We start from the raw sequence: 27,119 nt of genomic DNA, 5'->3' as shown, positions 1-27,119 counted from the left end.
TTGGTGGTACCAATAAATAAAGATTTGGAAACAAAATGGCGGCGATTGTTGTTGTTTACGATTTTCTATCAGTTCTCACCACACAACGACGTCTCATCTTTGCTCCTTGAATGTCGATATGTAATGGTATGGAGTTATTGAAACTTACTACGTGTAAAAAAGACTAGAAATTGAATGTTTATTTTTAAGCTTCGAAAGTTGCACTGGGTGCCTTTAATGAAAAGAGGTAAGAGTGACATTGTGAAGTATTACACAGCTAGTCACTGCTAGTCTCTAATTATGGACAATTATGCAGCACACAGCGCTACTGTGAGTAATTGTGTACCGTGGATACTGTAGGATCTGTGTTTGAACTTCTTCATTCAAAGTACTGAGCACTAGGTAATGAATGGAAGTGGCATCTAGATATTGTGCTTGCATTTTGAATGCCTGGACTGAATGCATTGTGGAAATACATTTTTTGTATTGATGTTTCAAGATATAAGGTGTAACTTACTGATATTAAAAGTGTCCTCAAAGTATGGTCACAATAAAAAGTATGGTCACAATAAAGGATGGGGTCAAAATGAATGGCACACAGGTTTGCTGTGCTGCACTTTATGCTCTGTGCATGTACAGGGAATATGCACTCTTTCACCAGCTAATGGCACTGTTGGACAGATCTTCGCCCAGAGGCTGTTTTTGTAATGTGACCGTGGTCCACTTGCCCCTATCCAAGGCAGTACACTTCATGAGATGTCTGTCTCTAATGCTTAAAGCATAGCTTCATGTTCATGAAGCTTTTCTAGTCCACGCAGTCACACTGCAGTGTTGCCTGTTTCTAATGTGTCATGATTTGGTAATGAGGTTAGGAATAGACCTGCTAATGTTCAGCATTCATGACTGGTCAAATGTCTGTTCATGTTTCTGTACATTTTGGATTTTCTGTTACATCTTTAGGTAACAATGAAATGAAACACCAGGAAGTATACCCTGCCACACCTTCAAGGAGAATGTCCCTCAATTAACATAATGCTGGTGAGGGCTGATATGGAACAAGTCCTCTGTGATAAACTGTCTATTTCCCATGGCAATCCAGAGAGTGTAATCTATATCGATTACGATTATACTTTCTTTTATAACAAGACACTCCTAAATATTTAGTAAACTCTTGATGAACAAAAGATGAAGCATGATTACTGATCAGTATGTATAATAGTTCACTATCTATTTCAAGTACAACTTTCAAATTATATTTGTTTTAATAGAATTAATCAATTCTGATTACAAAAAATAGATAGTTCAATCAGGAGATATAATGTTAAATGTTGAAAGTTTTTGAGGGCTTACATTCATTTATTGGTAATCGGTTTGGAAACAAACAGAATGGATGTTTCAAATGAGATACTATAGATCAAGAATGTATAATGACTGCTTTGAATACACATAGTTCTTGCAAACGCTATCACTGTCTGTTGGATAATAGATCTCTAAAGCTAACTCAGTGCAGTATGATGTGTTAAAAAAATGTTTTATCTAAAGTGCTCTTAACCTATCTGAAATTCTTTGTTGAATGACAAGACCACAGCACTAGTGGCAACAGGGTTTTCTTTAACAGTGCTGTCCTTGCCAATACAATGCATTTCATCATGGTAAAAATGATCAACAAACAAGTCCTAAACTGAACAGACCACAGACAATGCGACTCTACTGACTCTCAAATTGTGTATGATGGGTGGGCAGTTGTTGACATTTGCCCTTGTCTTTTCAGAGGACATCAACAGCCGTTGTCCTCTTGATCTTGGATGATGCAATCATAAAACAAAGGGACATCTGCATTCTGTGACTCATTGACTCCCCTTGAAGTAATCCACTGTATACTCTACTATGGCCTTCCTTTGTGCTAACCTGTACGCCTGTGTTTACCTAAACTTGAAAGAGATCTTCTGTCAAGCAGTATGATATAAGACAGTTTTTGTCCTATGGACTATGTGGTTTCAGGCAAGCACATCCAAGGTTAACGACATGAGCAAATAGAGGATCACTATTAACCCTGAGACAATTTCTGGGGAAATTTATATCCAGTGTAGGTCTATATAATCTTCTCTCGTATATGTTTTATTCAGAATTGTGTGTGTGTGTGTGACAGAGAGAGAGAGAGAGAGAGAGAGAGAGAGAGAGATTGGGAGAGAAAAAGAGAAGAAAACCCTCTTCGTAAACAATAATATTTAGCCGAAGCATTTTTCTTTTCTTAGTGTAATTGGAGTGTGTTATTCTTTCCACTAAAATTGTCTTTTTTTAGGTTACCTTGAGCTGTGTCATGAAACAAAGATAACTAGACTAAAAAAGCATTTATAAAAAAAGAATAAGGAACAACTATATTTCCAAGAACTGTACAAAAAATAATTGATTATACAAATATAGTATATCTATATATATATACATTACATGAAGTTAGAGGTCAGACCCTAGACGTGCAATTTCATCCAGAAGGAAGTCTACATCTTCTCTCTGAGTGGCTGGATTTGAGAAGACACACCGGAAGAAATTGACTTTATCTCCCAGAGGCTGGTACCCAATCATGGTCTGTCCCGCCTCCATCATCTTGCCCTTGATTTTTGGTGCCACCTGTGAAGTTCAACAAATGTTCCTGTTCACAAATGTCACACTAACATGGCTCTCTTGTGGAGCCCTGTTTCATAGATTCATTAGAAGTGTTCAATTCCAAATGTCACACTAACATGCTGCTCTTGTGTAGCATTGTTTCATAGATTCATTAGAAGTGTTCAAGTCCAGTGTCATGTGTTCTACTTTACCACGTGTAGCTTGTTGTTCCTCTCCGGCCCCGCAGGCAGATTTCTCACGCTGTGTGGAAGGTACCAGAAGCAGACGTTACTGTGCTCCGGCTGATTGGAAAAGGGAAAAGGAGTGTCCATCAGTTTTAAAAAAAAAAGTTATGTACATCCATTTTCAGTGCTTTAACAAATGCAAAGGTGCAGCGGTTATCCAGGAGACATTACTCACTTTGCTTTTGAAGACCAGCTGAAAGTCAGCTCTGCCCTCGAGCTTGTCGTACAGATATTCAGCATTATCCAAACATCTGTTGATCTGTGACTCAAACCCCTCTGAGCCCTGTAACACACAAACCACAGTGGACATATCAGAAACACTCAGGTGATATCTGAAAAAAACACACCAATGTTTCGAGTTTTATGCTGTGAGAGCTTAAAGTTAAAGTATAGGGGTTTCTTGGACTCTAATCAGCAATTCAGCTTTGTTCAATAACATAAGGACCCTTCAGAAAACTTCCAAAGCTAGCATGAGCTGGTGGATGTGAAAGGGACCTAGGCGGTCAACCCATGTTTTTGGGTTGTGGGTGACTGGACTAGGTGGTGAAGAAGGATGCAGGAGATGGTGGCTCTTATAAAAAATATATTCGTCTTTATTTAAAAGGGAGACTCCGGTATCAGCCCCAAACATGTGCCCACAAAATAAACAAACATCACATACGCACTCAAAGTCACATTCTAACTAGGCACAAGTCTCTATGAACATTTAACAAGGTACAATTCTCAATGCACATTTGACTAAGCAACTATTCTCTAAGTACATTTTACTACGCAACAATTCTCTAAGCACATTTCACTACGCAACAATTCTCTAAGTACATTTGACTACGCAACAATTCTCCAAGCACATTTCACTAGACATCAATTCTCGATGCACATTTCACTAGGTAACGTACCTGCCAACTCTGTTTTTTTCCAAGGATTCCTGTATTCTGAACCATCTCCCTCCACCTACTGTTTTGTTTTTCCTCCCGGTAATCTCCCGTAATTTACGAGGTCCAAACGTATTTTGTAATAATCAAATCAAAATATTTGTCTAATGTTCTAAAGTTTCCAGATCATGTATGCAATGTAATCAGGTCTTAAACAATAAATACACTATACCATTTTAACCCATTTGTTCATCTGGTAACCTACATCGTATTGCGCAGTTGACCTGTCTGCGCAGGCTATTGAGGCTCAAAGTTGAAAGTGCAAGGGAAAATGGCAGAAGGCGACGCCGGTGTACCACTGAAGAAGGTGAAATATGTTTGTAAATGTAAGTCTTTTTGGACAGAGGACAAGTCACACAGTGCAAATCAAGCCAAATTGACCCAACCATTGGGTGAAGTCCTCCCCACATCAGGGGCAAAATCCTCTTGAGAGTCACGGTGAGAAGGGTGGAAATTCACCTTCTCACAGGATGATAAGAAGAACTACTATCTTTAGGAGAACTAGACAAAAACAAGGCCTTCAGACCTTTTACAAAATGCTTTAGTTTTGAGGGACAAACAAATGTCAAATGTACTTTATGCCCAATGTGCTTGTTTTCATGTTGGCCTTAAAAGACCTTTCCATGGGAAAGAGAAAGCTTGTCACAGCACTGGAAAATGGAGAGGGGAAACATCATCCGCACACTGCTTAAAGACATAACTGTCAAATAGTTTGGATTCAGATCAATCTTACCTTTGCCTTCCACATGAGCCAGAACTTGAAGACATCCACGTGTCTTCCACACTGCAGCGTCTTATCTCCAGTGTCATAGGAAACATCATAGTGCTTGTCAGGCTGGAACAGGTATGCTGCTCTTAGCTGATTGCATTCTTGCATGATGCCCTGTCAATACAATCATAGTGAACCGTACTGAATTCTGTGTATGTGTGTGTACATTTATGACATTCAACGGGACCTATCAGAATGTGTCAACAACTTTCTTGGATTGATAATACACATAATAAAGGTCTGTCATATACAATACTTGCAAGATAAATCTGTGGTATATAGATACTTATATATACTATATAAAAATGAAAGTATATTCATTTTACTAACTATTTCCATGAGGGTAACCTCAATGATGCTTTCTTTTTGGGCAGAATTCAGTAAAATATCTGAGCAATTAAATTCCTGGACAGTTTCTTTAGTCTTTTGATGGAGGGGTGTAGTGTTATACTGTTTATTACATGTTATCTAAAGCAGCTTGCATCTGATGTTGAGGGACGTACATATTTCAGCAACTGATTGGAGTAAACCTTCAGGCAAAAAAAAACATAAAAGATAATCAGTAAAAACGGAATTGTTCTTACCTTTCTGCGCACCAAAATTGCGGAGCATTGAAGTGGAACTCCCATCATTTTGTGAGGATTCCAGGTAACAGAAGATGCCCTGTTACGACATGCAAAAATGTGTTCCAGGAAATAAAGGCTAATGAACTAATGAACATTCATGTCTGTAAAGCGCTTGGATATTTCACCAACCAACCTGTCAATCCCATTCAGTTTTGCACAGTGTCTCTTGGACATCAGCATGCCACCTCCCCAGGCTGCCTGCATGGAGAAAAGCAAGCAAACATGAAGCTTTTCAAACAAACATCTGTCGATTGGACCTACTTGTTAGAAGTTAAGCTACTGTTATTATGAATGTTTGAATGAATATTTTTTTGTCGGGATATATGAACAGTCATTACATCAACATGCATCCACAGTCCATGGCGCTCACAAATGTCGGCAATGTCGTTCAGAGGGTCGAATGCACCATAAACGGTGGTTCCTGCTGTGGCGTTGACATAAAATGGCACCAGACCCTGTGTACACAGATGGTCAGAAACACTGATGATGATGATGATGATAGGTGTGTAAACAGAACAATCAGTAAGGCTCAGTTTAGACTGAGCTTAATATATGCTATTAGAATGCTTTTGTTAAATATCTAGAATGCTTTTGTAAAATATCTGCAATTTGAAGAATTTTGCTAAATATCTGCCACTAGAATGCTTTTGCTGGTGAAAGTTGTACATAGTTTGGAGCATGACAAAATACAGTAGTCTTCCATGCTGCAATAACCAACTAATTGTTGCAGGGACATGCAGGGCAAAGTGTGTCTATCCTGGAAGATGCAGACTTCTTGACCAGTTTTTGAACACATGGGAAACTAGCGGCCATGAAAGAGTTTTGAGTCTGTTCTGTTTCTCTCAGACTAGTGTAGCATGGTGTTGCTGGTCAAGATGGCACCCTTGCATAAACCAGTGTTGAGAGAGAGTTTAGAACAACACAAAACTGGCACTGATAAGTCTTTTAACAATCTCATAAAATGTACAGTCTACATCAGGCTTTAAAATTGGCCTTGAGTTTGTGATTTGCTGTTTCATTACAAGTACATATATGAACTTCACAGTTGACTAATATCAGTGTATTTTGGTCATGTGAAATGCAACTAACCATGGCTTTGGCTGTGATAATACTGGACTCTAGTTCTGCTGGGATCATCTTCCCCCTCAGAGAGAGATAGAGAGACAGATAGAGAGAGAGATAGAGAGACAGATAGAGAGAGAGATAGAGAGACAGATAGAGTGTTACAAAAAGGCTCCTTCCCAGGTCAGACAAGGATTGCAATCATTTCCTCAGTCCTCACGCCCTTACCTCTCATCACACTTCACCAGCAGCACGTTGCCAGTGCCTATCCCCAGGATAGCGGCTGATTTCTGGATGGAGTAATGGCTCTGAGGACAGGCAGGCAGATCATGAGGAGGCTAGGTGGCAGTGATGGTTGTGGAGTGAGGATAGTGACGGTAATAATGGCATATTACAGACTCTTCAGTGTGATTGTGGAAAAATGCTTTTTTGGTTGAAATGTTACACAGACACATTTCTTTAGGTGCCACAATTGTATTTTTTGTGTGTTAAAGTAGGGACATTCTATGAAATATATTTTCATGCATTGTGGAGGACAACCTTCTTACATGTGAGGAGGTTAGCATTGCCAGTTTGGGGAGAGCTGCCATTCCATTTTTCTTCACCTCAGGGAAAAAATGGTATCTAGCCAAAAGCACACTATTCATATTGGACATGCTGCCACCTGAAAACAGATAGTTAAATCACAATATAAGCATGGCAAAGAGAATGGAGAACGGTACATGTGGTCCATGAAGTGTAGATCTGTGTTCTTTAACACAATTTTGTGATATTGTTCAGTTTCTATTAGGAGACCAAACATAGGTGCCATGTATAAAATGTATGTATTTATTTGTTTGTTTGTTTGTTTGTCATGTTCATCTTGCTACAACACTTCTGAAGCTTTAACATTTGGCTTGACTACACAGGAAATATGCAACATGATTTGCTCATCGCCTTCTGTGAATGGTAAAATTAATATTTTAAAACTGTTGAGTATACAAATACATTTTTGCCATAACGAATTATAGTAAAAGAACTGTAAATACAAAATTGTGATGTGCATGTCATCAAGATCCTGACAAGATCGTGTACACAAAAACAGTGAATGTACAAATCTGCTAAATGATTCTTGTGTCTTGTCTTCTGGTAAAATCTTACACTGCAGTTGCTCCAGGTAATAGGTAGATAAAGACAGTAAGTTGAGAGAAATGGGTTGAAAAAATGAACCTCCTTAACATAAAGTCTATCTCAGCAGGGTTCTTTGACACCCATGTCTTAAAAGTGTCTGATCTGTCCTATTTGACAGACTGATGAGAGAGTGATTATTCTACTGGTTTACAGTAATCCCTCGGATTAGGAGTCTCAGTACCTGGACAGAATATCCCATCCCCCTCCTCCTCAGACCATCCGATCATGCTCATCATCTTCCTCAGAAGAACCTCTTCCATAAGAATGAACACAGGTGACACTTCGTAGGTAAACCTGTGTTGACAGACAACCATACCCATGAGTCACCTTCATGACTTTCCCCTCTCAACATTCAACCTGCCAAGGGGCGAAAGAGACTCAGGTCTTACATATTAGTGTTGGCGGTTGAGGTCAACCATTCCCCTGCCAGGCCAATGATGTCGAGGCCGGTTGAGAGCTGGTTGAAGAAGCGTGGATGCCCTGGTGGTGGAACATGTTCAGACACAAGGATGTTTAATCGAACTCCCCATAATCTAAGCATCTTGTGCTTCAGAAATGTGAACAGCAGCAAAGAACTTCATAGAGCATATCCTGGATGGCTAGTGGTAAGGATAGGTGCGTTAATCTGTCCTTCACATGACTATATACCATGCAAATTAATTTGAAGACGAAACCAAAACTACGTAGTTGCAGATAAATACATACATCAAAAGTAGCAAATGTTATGTTCAGACACAAGGATGTTTAATCGAACTCCCCATAATATAAGTATCTTGTGCTTTAGAAATGTGAACAGCAGCCAAGGGCCTCACTGGGTGCATCCAACGCTAAACCAGGTGACTTAAAGCAGCAGTAAGGAGTATTAGTCTAAAGCTAGCAAGCTAAAGGCATGCAAAAAAAGTTGTTCAGACAGAGTCACTATCACCATATACCATAAAAATTCATTTGTAGACGATACCAAAACTAGTTGCCGATAAAAACATACCTCAAAAAGTAGCAAATTGTTACACAGTGTGGCTTTAACATTTTGTAACTTGCACGATGAGTACAATAAAAACAACATACATAGCACACTTGTTTTACCAGTTTTGACTCCATATTTTAGGGTGTCTCTGCAGTCACCAAGGAGCTGCTCAAGGTTCTCAGGTTGGTCTGGGAGCTCTAGGGTGAATCCTTCCAGGCCATCCTTCAGCTGATGGGCATGATGAAAATCCAGCACTTTAGAGCCCCGTCTGAAAGATTTGCAGATGTAGGCAAACAGAACATCCACCAGCTCATGCAGGAAGCTCTTAGTTGCCCACTCGCCACTCTCTGCTGGCAGCAGATCTTTAAAAAATATGGGGATAGTTCAGGAGATATCCATGTGACAGATGACTTGTGCCTTGAACGTCTTTCTGTGCCACACTAAGCTCAGACTTTTATGTTTTTCTTAGTGCTGTCCAGCTCAGTAAAATCATGAAAAGAGATTCTCCATTAAACATGAGTAAACTTCATTTCATTAAGCCCAGCACATAGACAGCATTTCCTTTCAAAAGAAGGCTACTGGTCAGATGGAGAGTTTAACTGAAGGACTGACTGTATACTGGCATATATAGAGACATATCGTATGGATACTGTATATGTATCCCAAGAACATTTGCTTCATGCTAAATTATAATTCACGTCCCCTGTGCTTTAACTGCTGGATATTGTGACATTTTATGCAAGTGTCGCCATAACTGACGGTTGGAACTGACTAAAGTCTTTTCCTAGAAAGTGTTACCCCACCCACTGGCTGTGGGTCTGTCTTTTTGGCTGAATTGGACTTAAAATATTGTTTAGTAAAGTCTTCATGTCTAGCATAGCAAATACAAAATGCTACAAATTCGAACCTCTGGTAAGAAGAAAGTTGATAAGTTTCAGATCATTTGTATTTTTTCCTAAAACTTTGATTTGGTTTTGAATGTTTAGTCTCACCTCTGCTATAAATGCTGCTGAAGTCGTTCAGTGCCAAATGGCCTTTTGTTTCCTGTGATACACTGGCGGCTTCATTTGTGCCGCTGTCCTTCTCCTCCTTCGTCAAAATCTGTCCAGCTGCAGTTGCACTCTTGTTTTTTCCCTCTGATGAGGTTTTTCCCTCTACAGAAGTATTACTTTCAGCTGAACGGGTAAGAGTAGCAGATGAGATAGAAAAACTATTGCAACGGTATTAGAATAACAATAAATATATATGTAATCATATTTACCAGTCGGCTGAAGAGAGTCCATCCTGATCAGGTGTGCTGTAGCTTACAAAATAACCTCCTGTATGTTCGAAGAGAATCGTGGTGTGTGGGCTGACAGCTGTGCAGAGAACTTTTGTAGTGATGCAGATGACAGATGGGTGTGGTTCCTCTGCAGCTACCTCTATTATGTAACCTTTTCACTCTAGATCATGAAAGGAACTAACTCTCTTTGATTATTTCTCTCTCTCTCTGAAGGACAGGTTGTGAGTTGAAACTCTTTGGAATCAGTGCCGGAATAAGCCTTGGCTGGCCCTAAAGCACATTTTGAAATGTTAGAGGATGGCCTGAACAATTTAAGTTAGATCTCAAACTAAAGATGAACGGATTCATGAACAAACTATTTAATACAACAAAAGACAAATATTGAATGTGAAAAGAAACTACTTTCAAACAAGTTTAGTCAATACAATTTGAAGTGTAGGCCTATCCCCCTCCATATGTCTGTTTCAAAGTGTGATCCTTATCAAGAAACACCACTGTCCATGTGGGTAATTATTAAACCAGATGTAGGACTAAATGGAATGAGTACTTAAGGGGAAGATGGTTTAGGACTTTTGGGAGAATTGTCCATTACAACTGCGACGCTCTAAGTGGCAAGACAGGAATCTTTGGATTGTGGGTCAGTTGTTGTGAGATTATGCCTCTAAAAACATTTCAGGACTGCATTGTTCCAAGGGTTGACTTTCCCTCACCCCTGCTGGTGTTCTCATCTCTACCACCTGTCTCTGGATTGGGGTTAGAACATCCCAGGTTGTGGTTGTGTCTGTGGAATATCCCCAAATGTGTCTGTTGTGTCTGTGGAAAAATATGCCAAAATATAGAAAATGGTCGTAAGAATATCATGTGTGGCACTATTCCTAGACAAAACCAGTTATTAAAAAGTAAGAGGGGTATTCATCAAAACAGATTATAGGCATTCAAAGAAATTACCCTAGGTCAGCCTACCCTATGGGCAGCAATATAACATTACATATCAGGAACTTAGGCTGAGTTCCTTATTTAGTGGAGTCTGATTAATTAAGTTTTCCAAGACAAGGTCCTTTAATAAATATTGTATTTCAGCAAAGCACAGAAAGGCGAACATGCAGAAACCTTCTGCCACTCCCAGTTCCGCCATTGGTTTGGAAAAGTGGTTCCTTACAGGACAATACATTAAGGTATTGTTGCATTAATGCATTAGGGTCAATGGTATAGGGAAAAAAGACTGCATTCAATTATAATATTACTATAATGTTCCCAAGCACAGTTCACCTCTATTTTGGTGCCATTAATGACAACAGTCTAACATTAGCATACATTGACATGGTTCACACCAATTTAGTGAACTAGAACACTTTGAAGTGACACTGTGGTTTTGATTTCAAGTCTCACAATGCTTAACCATTCTCCTGAAAGTGACTGGATTTAATAATGTAAGTCTAAACGTGTACTGATTCAGGCTATTTGTTTGAAACCACACAATTTCCTAAGTAGAAATACTTTAGTCAGCTTTGGCAATGGCATACCAACAACAATTATATTTGGGTGTGTACGCAGCCCGAGCGTCCAGTTGTACCAGAACCATATTTTCAGCACTACATTGCAATTCAAATGAGAGTCATTTACATGCAGTGTTGCTCATTTCCCCTGTGTTTTGTCTAGACCTTGGAAGATGGATTGCCCCCCCCCCCACCCCCCACGAAAACAGGTATTGATTCACAATATTTTCTGCCACGTCTCGTAACTCAAGCTAAAAACAAGTGGAAAGGAGCAGTGATCAGAGTCCAGGGGGAGGGCATTGCTCAGTTTGATCCCGACCATGTATTGCCCACGCATCCAAACCATCCAAAAATACTCTCCCAGGCAAAGTGGATAGCATCATTCCAGTTATTAGGTAGTATGATACCCACTGTCAGGAGGCCAACTAAAGAAAACCAGGAACAACAGGTTCAGATTCTAATCAGTGAAAACATGAACTTTAAATGGAGAGGTTACACTTTCTGTGGCACACTATATCATCAAAAGGGTGCTGATGGCAGCAATCAAAAAACCCTCAATTTCCCTCTGACTTCAGATCAGTGGGAGTACCACTATTGGCTAGAGTCAGCCAGAGGAGGAGTCTGCTGTGATTTCTAGGCAGTGCAGAGGGAAAGTGTGGATCTCTCCCATCTGACACGAGCTGCCGCACAGGCTGTGTGTGTGTGAGCCCGGCTGCATGCGGCATGCTCCCCTTTTCTTTTCCTCCTTTCATTAATTCCTCCAAGTCCGTGTTTTTTAAAGAGCACTCTAAAAGAGCTCTTATTTCTTTCCACTCCTACTTGCTTGTTCTTTTTGCGCCACCTTTAATTGGATGTTTCCACCATTTCATGTTTTGTTTTCTCCTGTGCCTCCATCTGTCTCCCTCTATGTTTATCTCAAGCCCTGTGTCACACTGATCCTTTGGAAGACTATACTGCCGTGAGGATATGTGTGTCTTAAACCTAGGATAACGAGAAGATGACACGATGCTCCGCCAACAGACTTGGAATTTCTCTCTGCTCCTCTGTGCAAGTGTGTTCCCTCGCTGACCAACTCTCTTGGGGGACTTCTCTCCTCCCGTGCGTTACCTTCTGACTACCACAGCCGACCCATGTGGATGGAATGCTGGATGATGGTGCACAGAAGAGGACTCTCTTAGAAAAAGAACTGCATCTTAACCAGCAAAATGAATGTGTCTCGCGTGCAACGACTACTCCACCATCACCATCACCATCTCAGTCATCATCCTCTTCCACACCAACACAAAAACATCAGCTTGAGTGGAGCTGTTGGAGGTTCAGAGGTGCAGGGTGAAGGCAGCAGCTCCTCGGGCTGCTACGAGCAGTTACTGGTCTCCACCGAGGTCTTCCTCATGCTGGGCATCCTCAGCCTTGTGGAGAACATTCTGGTGGTGGCAGCAGTGGTGAAGAACCGCAACCTGCACTCGCCCATGTACTTCTTCATCTGCAGCCTGGCCGTGGCAGACATGCTCGTCAGCGTCTCCAACGCCACGGAGACCGTCGCTATGGCGCTCCTCACCGGTGGGGGCCTGCGTATCCGTGGCAGCCTCGTGGAGAGCATGGACAACCTGTTTGACTCCATGATCTGCGCCTCTCTCTTGGCCTCTATTTGGAGCCTGCTGGCCGTGGCCGTGGACCGCTACGTCACCATCTTCTACGCCCTTCGCTACCACACCATCATGACGCGCAGGCGGGCCATGGCCATGGTGTCTTGCATCTGGGCCTTCTGCACTGCCTCCGGCATCCTCTTCATCGTCTACTCGGAGAACATGGCCGTCCTCGTCCTCCTCATTGGGATGTTCTTCGCCATGCTGGCGCTGATGGCCTCCTTGTACGTCCACATGTTCCTGCTGGCGCGACTGCACCTCAAGCGCATTGCCACTCTGCCCGTCGCCGGCCACGGCGGCACCGGTCGCCCCATCCGGCAGGCCACCAACATGAAGGGAGCCGTGACGCTCACCATCCTCCTGGGGGTGTTTGTGGTCTGCTGGGCACCCTTCTTCCTGCACCTCATCCTCATGATCTCCTGCCCAAGGAACCCCTACTGCGTGTGCTTCATGTCGCACTTCAACATGTACCTCATCCTCATCATGTGCAACTCCGTCATCGACCCGCTCATCTACGCCTTCCGCAGTCAGGAGATGAGGAAGACCTTCAAGGAGATCTTCTGCTCCTGGACCACCTGCCTGTCTATTTGTGAGCAGTAGGCATAAGGCTTATGTGTGCCACAACTACATCTAGAACATCTCTTCTTTTGGGATAAATACAAAGATATATAGTGTGCATTGCCTGCAATTTCGACTGCTACAAATGTTTAGCACTGTTTAGCTGTAAACAGATACATTTCCATTAACATGCATCATGTGATCATGTAAATCATATACTATCATATAATAAATATTCTGAATACAGAAATGGCTATGGCGTGTTTTTTTTGTTTGTTTATGTTTTAAATGACAGTGTTTCTTCAGCAGCTTAAAGAACACTGTGGAGCCTTTGTATCTGATAACCATCAGTCCAGCAATATATTGTTTTAAAAATAGCAATATTGGCATTGATAAACATGGCGAGTGGCATCTATAGAAAGCTCATGGTGATAATGGGAAACAGGTGTCATGAACTCTTATTCAATCAAAGCTATAGCTGAAAGTTTGGTAGTCGTTGACACAAATACACAGCAATGAAATGTAGTATCTTTACTGTCATGAATTCTGCAATCAGTTAAGCTAAGTTTTTTAATGTCACATTGATGTTTTCTTTTTATATGATAGTTATATATCATTGGTGCTTTATGCCACTTATTCTAAACAGGTTAATAATGTATAAAGCAATCATTCAAACTGTGGAACTAAATTACCAATTTTGACCGTGCCAAAGATGTAAAAATTCTTATATGCTGGATATTTTATAGCTGATAAATTCCAAATGTTTATGTTTTATGTCTGAGGTGCCTTTTCATTTATTGTCATTTTTGTCCTCTGTTGGGTATCTCATCTTTGAACAAAATATATATATTTTTTGTCACACAACCATGGGTATAACCATAGGTGTTTTCAACACAGTTTGCTACTTATCGCCTCTGTCATGGTATCCCTGTTTCGTACACATTTCTGCAGGCATTTTCAAGCTCAGCTGCCCTTCCTGTTCCAGCTTCAATCAATCTCCTCTCTCTGACCAAGCTGTTCTCAAGGTACTCCAACAAATTGAATAGACAACCCAGCTGTGAAAACGTGTTATTTTCACAAAGTATTGCTTTTGCCTCCTTCGTTTTACATGAAGGAGTGTAAAATAACGATGTCACAGCATCCTCAGCATTTCACTATACTGTGAACAAATCTAAAACGTACTTAATTGAATGTACAGATTACAATACAGATTACAAAATAGATTACAAAACAGTAACACTAAAATCATTATAAGGATATCCACCAAACACAAACTGGACTACCATGGACACTGAATAGGAAAAATAGCATAGATGTGTTTCATTATGCAACTGAAACTGCATTAATCGTATAAAGCCACATGACACATGGAACATTTAATTATATGTTCCTTCCCAGAGCACCCTGGACACAAATTATGCCATCCATGTGTCTGTTCCTGCTGTGGCTCTCAGAAATGGATGTCCTTTACTGATTCGTATAGATACACCACGGGTGCAAGGTACCTCTGATGACCTGTTGCTATGGATGATAACAGAGTTTACTGAACCAATTTCCTCTGCATGGCGGCACTAATAGGCAGCTCAAGACATTACATTTATAGAGGACATGTGTCGGTGCCTTAGACAGGATGCCTCACTGAGAGGATTTAGAACAAAACAAAGACAGTGCCTTTCTCCTTTTTTCCATTAACAACCTGAGGACTTTGTGTCAATCAAAATCCATGCATCTTTTCACACCCCACTTTGAGATGTTATACTCTTACAATGGGACTTCTGACCAGATTCAAAAGTGCAGATTTTTCTGTGCACCACAGTAGCAATATAAAGTGTTTACATTACTGAAGCTCAAAAATGACACCAAAACCCTCACACTTCCACAGGTTTCAGCTAACAGCATGTTTAAAGGTGTTCACACATTTTACTCTGCAGGGCACATTGGAAAACATTGCAAACATTCTTTCATGCACAAACCTACAAACATATAAAAAAAAAACATAAATATGCATACCCAAGCCTGACGCCCAATGGAATGGAATTGTGTACAAATGTAACAAATCTGAAGGAAATGTCCTCCTTTCTCCCACTCCGGGGTCTCCAGACTTGTTTCAAGGCTGGGCCAGGGCTCTCTGCCATAGCTACAGTGTTATCTGCAGATGACACCCATTATGCCCAGGCACAGAAGACTGTAGTGCTGAAGGGTTGTTCTGTGCTCCCAGTCCCGAGCTGGAGAGATGCACTGGCCACACCGACCCTTTTTGGGATCATAGGCCAAACTGGCCGGCGTGCAGCAATCTCAGATGTTTACTCTACCACGGATGGCCATTGATTGTCCCTCACCTCCACATGAGGTCAGCGGGGTCATTCCATGTGGAATCACCCACATTTACATTTAAGGATGTCCTTTTTTTCTACTATATCTGATGGAAAGTGCACACCACTCTCCCAAATATTTTCAGAGATATGATTATAATAATGGTTCCCCAATTATTCATCTTATTCTCACTTAGAAGGAAATATCTCAGCGTTTTCCAGGTACCAAGCCCATTTTTATAGGCTCTAAACCCACCACACAATAATCCAGTTGCTCCCCATGACCTCCTGTAGCCTCATACCCTTAGGCAACGAGCGAATCGAGAACTCCTTAGCAGTCACGAAATCAAGAAACTGGAAATAACACTGACACATGAAATTAAGGCACAAAGCTGAAACATTTGAAAACAGTCCCTTATATTACTCCATCCAGATCTGTAAGCATGCAAGAGTAATAAGGAATATGTAAATGAAGATGTATGGATCAATAGAGATCATGTATGGATCAGTATCTGGTGTGTTCCAATCACCTGCCTTCAAGACATGAAATCTAGGAGGTATACCTCCACACCTTCATCAAGATTCAACTCTTCACCTTAGCGAGGCAATACTGAACATGGGTTCCATCCTGCTCTGCAGTATGCCATGTCTTTGGTGACAACACTGTCAGTGTCTGCCGTAATATTTGATAAATCATATAACCTCCTCCGATGTTATGCCAACCACATAATTGTGTGACGTGGGATCTGCGTGCATTCCTAGTTGAAATGCATGGCAAAACATGATCGGTCAGATGCAACTCCTCATCCTTCATTTACTCTCTCTTTCTCTAGGTGTATGTACAGGTCAGGTATTTAGCCTGTTACCCAAAGGACGCACAGAGGCACCTTGCAGTGGTCGTCCGCTTGATTGGGCTAATATCGATGTACGTCAATGGTTGTGATGCCCGTGGCTCCCCCAGGAAACAGGTTATATAATACCAATTAAGTAGAAACAGTATGTTCCAGTTGTGCAACATGACCACACACACACACACACACAGGGTTGTTATATACTGTATATTGATACTCATCTATGCCTCCTGAGAGACATGGCTCCAAAAATATAAAGGTTCATCTCAACGGAAGCCCTCGATACTGACATTATTATTCCAAATAGCAAAGGACCAAACGTCACAACTGTTCTCTGAGACAGCACCAGAGCTATTTTAGGATGTTCTGGAGATTCCACTCACTCCCTTGTTGCATACAGGGTAACTCTACACCACTTTTTGCCAACTGTCGATGCCAGATTGTGTCTGTTCATTGGCATCAAAGTCCTCCGTGCTCTTCTGAAATGTATTGTTTGCTGGCAAAGTGGCATTTAAAATTCCAAATATGAATACGCCATTTGTAATCCTGTGACTGTGAATAATAAGTCTGGTTGGTAGTGAGGAGATGTGAATACCGTGGATCAATTACTGTGTGTGAGAACTGAGTGCTCCTGTGCTTTATCTGCAGCCTCCAGTTCATTCTCACTCATTTAGACAAATTGAAGGATCGTACTCCCACTGGAGCACTCCCATCATATAATTAATGGGGCACATTGAAAACAAAGCATCGTGAAGGTAAAGGTCTCATGACTCTCGCGCGCATCAAACTGAAACCCCTCCGAATGTACAAACTGCAATATTTTTGTAGTGTTATCAAAGATAAATGAATGTTAAAATTCTAAAATGGAATGGACTGAAACCAGAACAACAAGAAACTAAGAACCAGAACTTAGTTTTCTGGTGGAAATGTGATTCCTGTGGTGCAACCACTAGACACTTAAGATGTGACATGGCATTGCTAGGCAACAAATGTACTGGTTGAAAAAAATTGTCGTACAAAAAAGGAAGACAAAACCATTTCATTAAATCATATGAACCACTGAACAAAAAGAAAAGAATAAGCCCCAAAATAGTCTGTAAATGCTTCAAATGACTGGCCTTAATGGGGCCCTTACAGTCTAAGTGGTGACCTCCTGGGGTGGAGGGAATTGGCTGCCTCATGATGGTGGATGACAGTGATGGAGTGACTGAGGCCTTGGCTGGGTGCACAGGAACACTGGGGACTGCACTGGATCCCAACAGACAGCTACCCAATGCATTACTTTATGCAACTCAAGCAGTTAACATTGTGAGTTAATTTACATGTTTTTATGCAGAAGGCATTCAGTCACCCTTCGCTTATCTTCAAGCTTTTTTAAGAGGCTTATGAAACAAAGCCATCCCTACTTTCAGAGTTTCCAAAAAAACAACCAGTTTATCTGATGGTACGGCTGTATTGACCATATGAATTCACATCGCTTACAGATGATTTACATAAAAATGACTGTTACCTCTCATCACAAAAAATAGATAGACATGAAATAAAATAAAAAGAGCATGTGTGGGTCAAGCTCATTTAAATCAAACTACAATCATCTTTATGGAAACTCTGGGGCTCTGAAAGCAAACGGAAAAAACAGGGAACTTAAGAAAACCTACACAGCAGAACCAAGCGAAATATGTTCCTTCCCCTCAAGTGGTTTGTGATGAGCTGCCAGCTACCTCTGACTCATAGTCTTTACACACAGCAAGCGAGCCATACAGCTTCTCCAGGATATCCAACATGCGGCTCTGTATGGAGTCCACTTGGTCTACGGGGCAGTACTCGTCCAAACTGGACCTGAAATTGGAAGAAGGTAGGGCTGATTGAAAGTGCAGTTTGAATACTCTATTATAGGACACATCCACCCACAGAATGGAAAGCTTTCAACACACTGTGTGTTGAATTGAAAGAAGCTCACTGCTAGTCTTGGGCTCATTTCTAAAGGAGATCTGAGGTTCTCCACTGTGCTGTTACTGAGCTAATGAAAGGACATCCATCTGTAGTATATCACACTACATTAAGGTAGAAATGAATCAATACCTGTATTCACAGGACATGTCAACATGTACCAAGATACCATGATTATTTCTACACTGTGTGCACAATTATTAGGCAAGTTGTATTTTTGAGGATTCATTTTATTATTGAACAACTACAGCGCTCTCGTCAATCCTGAACGTCAAGAAACCTCAAACCTAAATAATTAAGAAAGTAAAAGTGAGGTTTTGGCTTTCTTAGGAGAATATCTATGTTTGCAGAATTATTGGGCAACTATGAGTGTGCAGAATTATTATGCAACTAAATGAAAAACAACAAATTTCCCATCTCACTTGTTTATTTCCATCTGTTAAAGTGAGAATAATAAACAAACAACTCAAAATGTACAAATAAACATTTCTAACATTTCAAAAAAAAAGTCAGTGACCAATATAGCCACCCTTCTTTTCAATAACGGTAATAAGCCTTCCATTCATGGAGTCTGTCAGTTTCTTGATCTGTTGACGATCAACGTTTTGTGCAGCAGCAACCACAGCCTCCCAGACACTGTTCAGAGAGGTGTACTGTTTTCCTGCACTGTAAATCTCCTGTTTAAGAAGGCTCCACAAGTTCTCAATAGGGTTTAGGTCAGGTGAGGAAGGAGGCCATGTCATCATTCTTTCATCTTTAAGGCCTTTACTGGCTAGCCACGCAGTGGAGTACTTTGATGCATGCGCTGGAGCATTGTCCTGCATAAAAATCATGGTCTTCTTGAACGATGCAGACTTTTTCCTGTACCACTGCTTGAAAAAAGTGTCTTCTAAAAACTTGCAGTAGGTTTGAGAGTTGATTTTGAGTCCCTGATCAACCCGAAACGGTCCAACTATCTCATCTTTAATAATACCAGCCCATACCAGTACACCACCTCCACCTTGCTGGCGTCTGAATCGAAGTGGAACTCTGTGCCCCTTACTGATCCAGCCACGGGCCCATCCATCTGGTCCGTCAAGAGACACTCTCATCTCATCAGTCCACAAAACCTTTGAAAAATCTGTCTTCAGATTGTTCTTGGCCCAGTCTTGACGTTTCATCTTATGTGGCTTGTTCAGTGGTGGTCGGGTTTCAGCCTTCCTTACCTTGGCCATGTCTCTGAGCACTGAACACCTTGTACTTCTGGGCACTCCAGGTAGGTTGCAGTTCTGAAATATGGCAGCACTGGAGGATAATGGGTTCCTAGTAGCCTCACGTTTGATTCTTCTCAAATCTTTGGCAGTTAATTTGCGTCTTTTTTTCTCAGCGCGTTTCTTGCGACCCTTTCGACTATTTGCAACAAAACGTTTGATGGTTCTGTGATCACGCCCCAATATCTTTGCAATTTCAAGCGTGCTGCATCCCTCTGAAAGACATTTTACAATTTTTGACTTTTCAGAGTCAGCTAAATCTCTTTTTTTGCCCATTTTGCCTGAGGAAAAGAAGCTGCCTAATAATTATGCACACCTTGATATAGGGTGTTGATCTCCTTAGGCCACACCCTCCCTCATTACACAGATACACAACACCTGATATGCTTAAATCCAATTAGCACTCAAGTTTATACAGCTTTGAGTTGGAAAATATGCATACAAATGATGATTTGGTCAAAATACACACTTGCCTAATAATTGTGCACACAGTGTAGTATGTGTTAACTTATTAAAAGCTGTTTTCTTGTATTATCGTTGTAACGATTCAACAATTATTAATCCACCATGTTCTCACTGTACATAAAAGCCAAAATAAACACCCAGCATATGAGTTTGGGTAAGTCTGTGCTATTGGACCTGGACATGGTGACGATAGTGGGCCTGGGCAGGGCCTTCAGAAAGAGCTCCACTGCAAGCAGCAGCCGCTGGATCTCTCCCTCACTGCTGACGTGGTGGGGAAGCTCTGAGAAGTCACAGGTCAGCCCGGCCTGGTGGACCTGTGGGAGAGTCAAAACAGCATCACTGAGAAGGTGTGGAGGGCAGAGGGGGGACAGAAGGAGAAGAATGAGCGATAACCAAACTGGGGATGAAAATTCTAGTCTACAGCGGTATTCACCATTTCATAGTCGGGCGACTCCGTTCGGTCCTTTAGGCTTCTTACAAGTTGGACTAAAGGGCCCATTCTGAAACGAGAAACAACAAACCACACGCTTCCTTAGGAGTTGATTTAACAAATGGAGTGTCAGCTGGAACAGAAATGACCCCTCTCTGGCACACATCAATGCCAAAAAAAAAGTATGCAAATACAATGGAGGACAGACACAACATACATTACAAACTATATGTGAGAGCTTTAAAATGACATGCTTCCAACACATAAGATTTCTTCCCAATAAACTAAAGTATTCTGACGTTACATATCAGACGTTACATATTACAACATTCTGCACTCTCTCCTCAGAATGAGCACTCTCTCCTCAGGTAATAGTTTAAAAAAATGTTGTAATATGTGGAAAAGACCCCTTATCCTGAGAAAGGTACGTAGATGCATTTTCCGTGAAACTGGAGTTTGATGCTTCATAGCCCAAAATCTCCACCCTATTCCAAGGCTGTGGTTTTGGAAACTTGGATCTATTTATCATACGCCATGTAAATGTCATACAAACTCAATCAAGGGAAGCATACTATGGCCGTTTAGAGGATAATAATAACAATATCAATTTAATATTATCATGTATTATATGATTTATTATCTATTTTATAAATAATAACAATAAGTCATCTTGCTTCGGGTGTCTGACTGATCCGTTTTGGATTTTCAGTACATGATGAGACATGACTTGTTGGAGTGATGCGCGTGTCAGACAGGTCTCGGGATCGTGTATTTGAGGGCTAGCAAGGCCATGTTTACCCGGGGTTGGCAGCCCAGCGCTCCACCGTCTCCTGGCCGTCATCCTCCAGCAGGTCAGCAAAGGCCGCCTCCAGATCCTCCAGCTGATGAGTGCGTCTGTCCACACAATCACGCAGCTCCTCCTGGGGAAGGAAGAGACACCTGATGACCCATACGGAGCAAACAATTCAAAACAATCCCAGCTACAAAGAAACTATATATTTTATACTGTTTGACATTCTAGACTCATTACCAAATAACTAAATTGGACACGGTTGTAATGTACAACCAGCCTGTCATCCTCACAGAATAAACCCTGCAAGTGTGATCAGAAGAACAATAGGAAGGACAGAGTTCTCATTTTGCGTAAGAGGGGTACATTTACAATAATAACAACCAGCTAACCCACCATTATCGTAATTATTAGAAGCTAATAGCAATTTGGGCTCTGTGGGTTGTAGGTAACCCCCCTCTAGAGGAAACAAACCCCCTCAGTTTGTCTGTTTGACTGTTAAACACCATTGTACATGTGATTATTTATTATACCAGATGTAGGAAAGCAAGGAAGTGGAAGACTAACAGTAAAGCAGAAAGACGAAGACGCAGAAACCTTGGGCCACTCCCAGTTCCACCATTGGTTTGGAAAAGCGGTTCCTTACAACATAATGTATAATTCATTGGTCTACTGATAAGAAGATATCTAACAAATCCTTTGAATACTCAGACTGGGAAACAACCATTAGCTAAGATTCTTCTCCGCAGGCAGAAATGTTTTCACAATAAGCACTTGAACTCATTTTACCTCATTCCGGTCCTCACTCGATTTTCTGAACCCAAACAGCTCCTGAAGAAGAACATACTCTTCCTGTGAAGAATAAAATGCATCAAAACAGGACTCCTTAACTTTCAACTGGGACAGTATCAAAACAAACAATGTTGTGAATGTTCTATTAGATAACTGGTCAGAAATAAAAACACAATCAGTATTTCAATGTTTAAGTGCTGGTCAAATGGAAATAATGAAATGCAGTGAAGTGGAATTTCCAAATTATAGTTGTGTTCATCTAGGCAGCCTTATAAATATCCCATCTCATTTCAACAATTAAATATTTAGTTGACATACTTGGCTGAGACTGAGATCTGTTTGTGCAATTATCACCCTGTTGAAAAGCAGGCTTGGCCACCCTAATCCAGCAACTACTAGTCTTACATAAGTGTACTCACATGTTTAGCTTCTAGAGAAACAGAACAGGCACTAATTCTCCTGGGTTTTACAATACACCACATAAGCATAGACAGCAATATGCTCAAACCTAGCTGTAACTTGAACCAGAACTACAGTCTCAATCACTTGTTTTGGCCGGTGTGGAAACATTTAAGTTGTCAGATTCATGCCCTCTGGGACGTCATCACCTGCACCTGTTACACTAGTCTCACGTTAGTGTACTCACACTGCTAGAGCAATTGACAAAAGCAAGATATGACTGTTCCTGACTAATATCTCTGGATCAGTGTGCTTCCTCACTTTGTTTCCTTAGAGCAAGTTAGGGTAACTAATCAGTACAAGCAATTACATTCAGTTTGCATACAGACTTAAAATAGAATGAATGCAATGCCAGTATGGTGCAAACAAATAAGACATGCCTGTCTAGGCATTCAACGAGAACTCTGTTTACTAGAGGGTGACCTCTTCAGGGAACTCACAATTGAACGGGAATTTGACTTTGTTTACGGCAATAATTCAACCCTCTTATCTGTTTCTAAATGGAGGTCTTTTGTTCCCGAGACTAAAAAATATTTGACATCTGCTTTGATTAGCTTATCTTTTAGTGTGATTAATGAGACACAACATCCATGTAAGAGGAAGCTAACTGCAACAGATCAACCAACTCTCTACAGCCTAGTACTAGGGTGATCTTGATTAACATAATAGTTACACTGTAGAACGGACACAGACACAGATGATACCCTTGATGTGTGTTTGACATTTCAGGTGTGAAACTCAAGTGTCATACATATGGAAACGTTCTGGCAAGAAACCAATGTGTCAAGATAAAGGGCTAGCCACTCTCACATATGCTCAGCAAAAACACGAATCAAATTCTGATCACAGAGTGCAGACATCAGCGCTCCTTTCACACAAATGATCCATCGGCTGGCAGTAGGATCAATTGCTGAATTAGGCAAACAACTTTGCTAATATGAGAGACTAGTGGCTACTATTATGTCAGACTGTTAGGTGATGGTTATATTTCAGAAAAGGCCACAATGTTAAATGAACAATACAGGAAATTCACTGTAGCCTATGCTCAGGCCGCATCCCCAACATTTCATTCTAAACATGGAAACCAGTCAGTAGGATTTTCTTTTTTTATGATGTGAATTTTGCAGTTGCAAATGCAATTGCAATAGATATAGGATCTTAATTCATGCAGGCCAGCTGTTTACCTGAGTGTACATCTCCTTGAATGGATTCTTGCATGAGAAAAAGTCAAGGTCAATGTCGAGGATGTATGAATCAGACTGCTCAATCACTGACAGGAGACTTTTCACCACTTTTTCTGTTGAGCCATCAATGGGCTCACAACTTTGCTCTGGTTTATCGGCTTTGTTTTCAGGGACAACACTGCCCCCTAGTGGATCTGTTGAGTTACAGATATCCTTGTTGTCGATGTTTGAGGTTTCATTTGCACCATTGGCCTCTGTTTTTAATTGTTTGGCAGAAGTTTTTGCTGTGGCATCGTCACTGTTACAGGGAGGGTCCGGAACAGGGTCCACTCTGACGACACTCAGGTGGAGAGGCTTGGGGTTTTCCAGTTGATCATGAGGCACATACAAGGCATCACTGAGGAAGTAGTCATCTGTGCTTGTAACTCTGTTAGGTGTACAGGAAGCGGAGTTAGCTCCATGCCTGAGTTTGAACACATCTCCACAAAGTAATATGCTATAAAACATCAAGTTTCCAAAAACAAACTAAACATAAAAACTATAGAAACTATACAATACTCCTTTTGAACATGTTCTCCCTGTGGGTATGCAATTTGTGTATGCGTGTTTGTGAGTTGTATAAGTTACTGGATGTCCTACATTTCCCTTGGGGTAAATAAAGTATCCATCTATCTATCTATCAATAGAACACCTATAGAAAGAATGAATTGACTGAAAATCATTATCTACCGCATTCACAAATCAAGTAGGCTTTACGAGACAACTCATTCGACTCAGGTATACAGGGCTTTTCTATAACCAGTTACTGTGGCTTGTGTTAAGAAGGTTCAGATGTACTGACCTGATTGTTGTTGTGGATGAGTCTCGTCCTACAAACATAGAATGTTCCCCTTCTTTGATCTGCTGGGCCCAATATGGATGTAGCCAGGCAACATGAGATATGTGTCCAGCATACACCATTGGCATGATCCAGTTTTCAATACTCAGCTCACTGTAAGGAATATTTTATGTGAGAACAAACTGACTGTAAGCATAGTCAAAGCAATTCAATCATGCAAAATCAAGCAGACAAAAGTAAACTTTTATAACCTATATTTGAGCTGTGCAGCAAACAATTTACACATTAAATAGACAAATACGTTTCTTTGTTGTTTTCCCAAATGCAATTACACAGTGCTGTGATTGACTTTGATTTTAAAAAAAGGAGCCTGCATTGAGTGTTCAGAGGTGCCAACTTCTCAAGTAGCCTAACATAATACAGAATTGCAAAGCCTCACCTCAAAAAAGTTTCTTTGTCGAACACAGTATCCGCTGGCATGTTCACAGCAATTAAAAGGTCTGGGTGCGAATCCAGGTGAACCATTTTTATATTTTTCATTGGAAGGTGCCTTGACCCAATAGCACGATATATATGACGCACAACCTGTGAATACAAACTGTAACTTATACTCGAAATGAACTTCACGTCAGCAAGATCATGCATGTTGGCAGAATATCAGCTGGTAAGCAGTGGGGTAGTATCAGCTGGGTTGATTTGTTTGGCACTCAGTTGGCTAGCGACATGACCGTGCACTTCGCTAAAATAGTACTGTTACAGCTCTTCCCATTAGGTACCGTATTGTTTTATGGCAACTTAAACTAAAGTTTAGTTTGTTCGTCAGTTTACTTACATCGTTGTGGTCTTCTACGATCCAAATAGGCAACTGTGAATAAACACGTTTTATTGCACGCTTACTCATGTTTAGCTTACACCAATCATCAAACTAAAAAAATATTAAAAGACAGAAAACTGTTCTGTCTTTACATTGCATTCGGTTACAGCAAATAAGGGCGACAGACACAAAACACTCACTAAACGTCTTGGGTTTTACACTATACCACATACGCACAGGCAGCAAAATGCTCAAACCTAGCGGTAACTTGAACCAGACAACTGTGTCCAGCCCTTATTTTGGCTCGTGTGGAAACATTTAGGTTGTCAGATTCGTGCCCTCCGAGACGTCATCACTAGCACCTGTTATATTGCGCAAACATAAAATAAATGGAACTCAAATAATTGCGTGTAATTTTACTGCAGTTGTTCTCTTGATCAACACAAACAGAACACATGCTTATTGGAATAAGCTCCAGGGGGTTAATTTGTGCCGCTTGACCAGTGCACAATCTATGACACATTTATTATCACTCAATTTTCTGTAAGGGGGTATCAACTGCTAATTAAGTGATGATAATATCAACTGATCGTGTAACCTCGCAGTAGAGTAAAAAAGGAAAAGAGACCATAGAATCAATTTAGTCTAGGAGAAGAAGAAAAAGGAATATCTTTCTGTTTGTGCAATCCCATTTAATGTAATTGTTGAATTTTTTGTAACTGAATATTGATGGGAAACTACTAGCCTACTGATGATGACAGAGGAAATTCATCGGCCTATTATCATGTTTGATGATAGTGTTTTTTTTTTGTGCAACTGAATTAGCTCATTGTACTGTTGAACTAGCTAACAGCAATAATTGAATAACTGTTTCACCAACATAAAATCTACATACAAATAAAAGTAATTATTTATTCTGTAGTGTAATGGTGTAATCATTAATAAGTGGGTGTGACATCACTTTATTTAATACCTGTAATGGACACTTAAGATGTATAAAGTCATAAATATGTAAGAACACAAAGGTTCAAGATGTAAACATTGTAATGTACAGGTGTGATTGACAAGTACAAAAGTGTTGCCTTATGTAGTCTTTTACATGTTCCTTATAAATCAACTTTACTTTATTCGTAACTACTCATGTGTCATTAGAAGACTGAATGTAATCATAGAAAGGGTTTCCAAACCTTTAAAACAAAAATATATTCTAACCAACACAGAGCATTAAGAAAAATGTTCTTGGAATTTTAAAATTAATTCTTCTGTATATCTGATTAAGTAATTGCATGACCATCTAGTTTACTAAATCACACTAATTTTAGATACTCAATATGAGAATCAAAGTATGCCAGTGGAACATTTCATGAGTTCAGTGCTGTCGTGCCTTTTCATGTTTAATGCCATCTGCCTTTGACCTCCTTAGTCTGTTTTCTCTCATGCTGTAGCCTCTGGTGCTCCCATCCTCTCTCCTCCTGGAGAGTATGTCGACACAGTGACAGAGTTTGTGTCAGTGGCCGCCTGGTTTATGAAGAGTTATCTCACCCCACCCCACCCCAGCCCACCCTCACCCCCACAATCAGTTATGTCTCTGTTTCTTTTTCCTTTACACATGCACTCACGCACGCACGCACGCACGCAAGCACCCACGCAC

At 40.8% G+C, this 27,119-nt stretch overlaps 3 protein-coding genes across 4 annotated transcripts; 1 reads left to right on the top strand and 2 right to left on the bottom strand.

Annotated features, from left to right (window-relative positions):
- Window positions 1-2,433: 2,433 nt before the first annotated feature.
- gad3 (glutamate decarboxylase 3) lies at window positions 2,434-9,634 on the bottom strand (the record flags this gene model as incomplete). The annotated part of the gene is made up of 15 exons (XM_080837617.1): window positions 2,434-2,607; window positions 2,796-2,885; window positions 3,004-3,111; window positions 4,494-4,643; window positions 5,114-5,192; window positions 5,289-5,353; window positions 5,494-5,610; window positions 6,245-6,299; window positions 6,446-6,525; window positions 6,766-6,881; window positions 7,569-7,681; window positions 7,777-7,867; window positions 8,471-8,713; window positions 9,344-9,526; window positions 9,613-9,634. The coding sequence occupies 15 exons, from the start codon at window positions 9,632-9,634 to the stop codon at window positions 2,434-2,436; spliced, it is 1,686 nt and encodes a 561-aa protein (XP_080693743.1).
- Window positions 9,635-12,334: 2,700 nt separating this feature from the next.
- Window positions 12,335-13,375, top strand: mc4r (melanocortin 4 receptor; the record flags this gene model as incomplete). The annotated part of the gene is made up of 1 exon (XM_080837616.1): window positions 12,335-13,375. One exon carries the CDS (start codon window positions 12,335-12,337, stop codon window positions 13,373-13,375), a length of 1,041 nt encoding a protein of 346 aa, XP_080693742.1.
- A 4,145-nt stretch (window positions 13,376-17,520) lies between these two features.
- Window positions 17,521-25,736, bottom strand: cUnh5orf22 (chromosome Un C5orf22 homolog). Of its 2 annotated transcripts, XM_080837279.1 has the most exons (10): window positions 25,669-25,736; window positions 25,487-25,519; window positions 25,094-25,239; window positions 24,658-24,807; window positions 23,817-24,243; window positions 22,171-22,233; window positions 21,390-21,511; window positions 20,595-20,661; window positions 20,336-20,475; window positions 17,521-18,335 (listed from the first exon to the last, which is right to left on the bottom strand). In XM_080837279.1, the coding sequence occupies exons 3-10, from the start codon at window positions 25,192-25,194 to the stop codon at window positions 18,188-18,190; spliced, it is 1,218 nt and encodes a 405-aa protein (XP_080693405.1). In that variant the 5' UTR covers window positions 25,195-25,239; window positions 25,487-25,519; window positions 25,669-25,736; the 3' UTR covers window positions 17,521-18,187. The 2 variants fall into 2 exon arrangements, with proteins under 2 accessions (XP_080693405.1, XP_080693404.1); XM_080837278.1 differs by having other exon boundaries at window positions 25,487-25,736.
- Window positions 25,737-27,119: the final 1,383 nt, after the last annotated feature.

The sequence above is a fragment of the Sprattus sprattus genome (genome assembly GCF_963457725.1).
Source record: "Sprattus sprattus genome assembly, chromosome: 4".
Taxonomy (NCBI): domain Eukaryota; kingdom Metazoa; phylum Chordata; class Actinopteri; order Clupeiformes; family Clupeidae; genus Sprattus; species Sprattus sprattus.
This window is presented reverse-complemented; position numbering and strand designations above follow the sequence as displayed.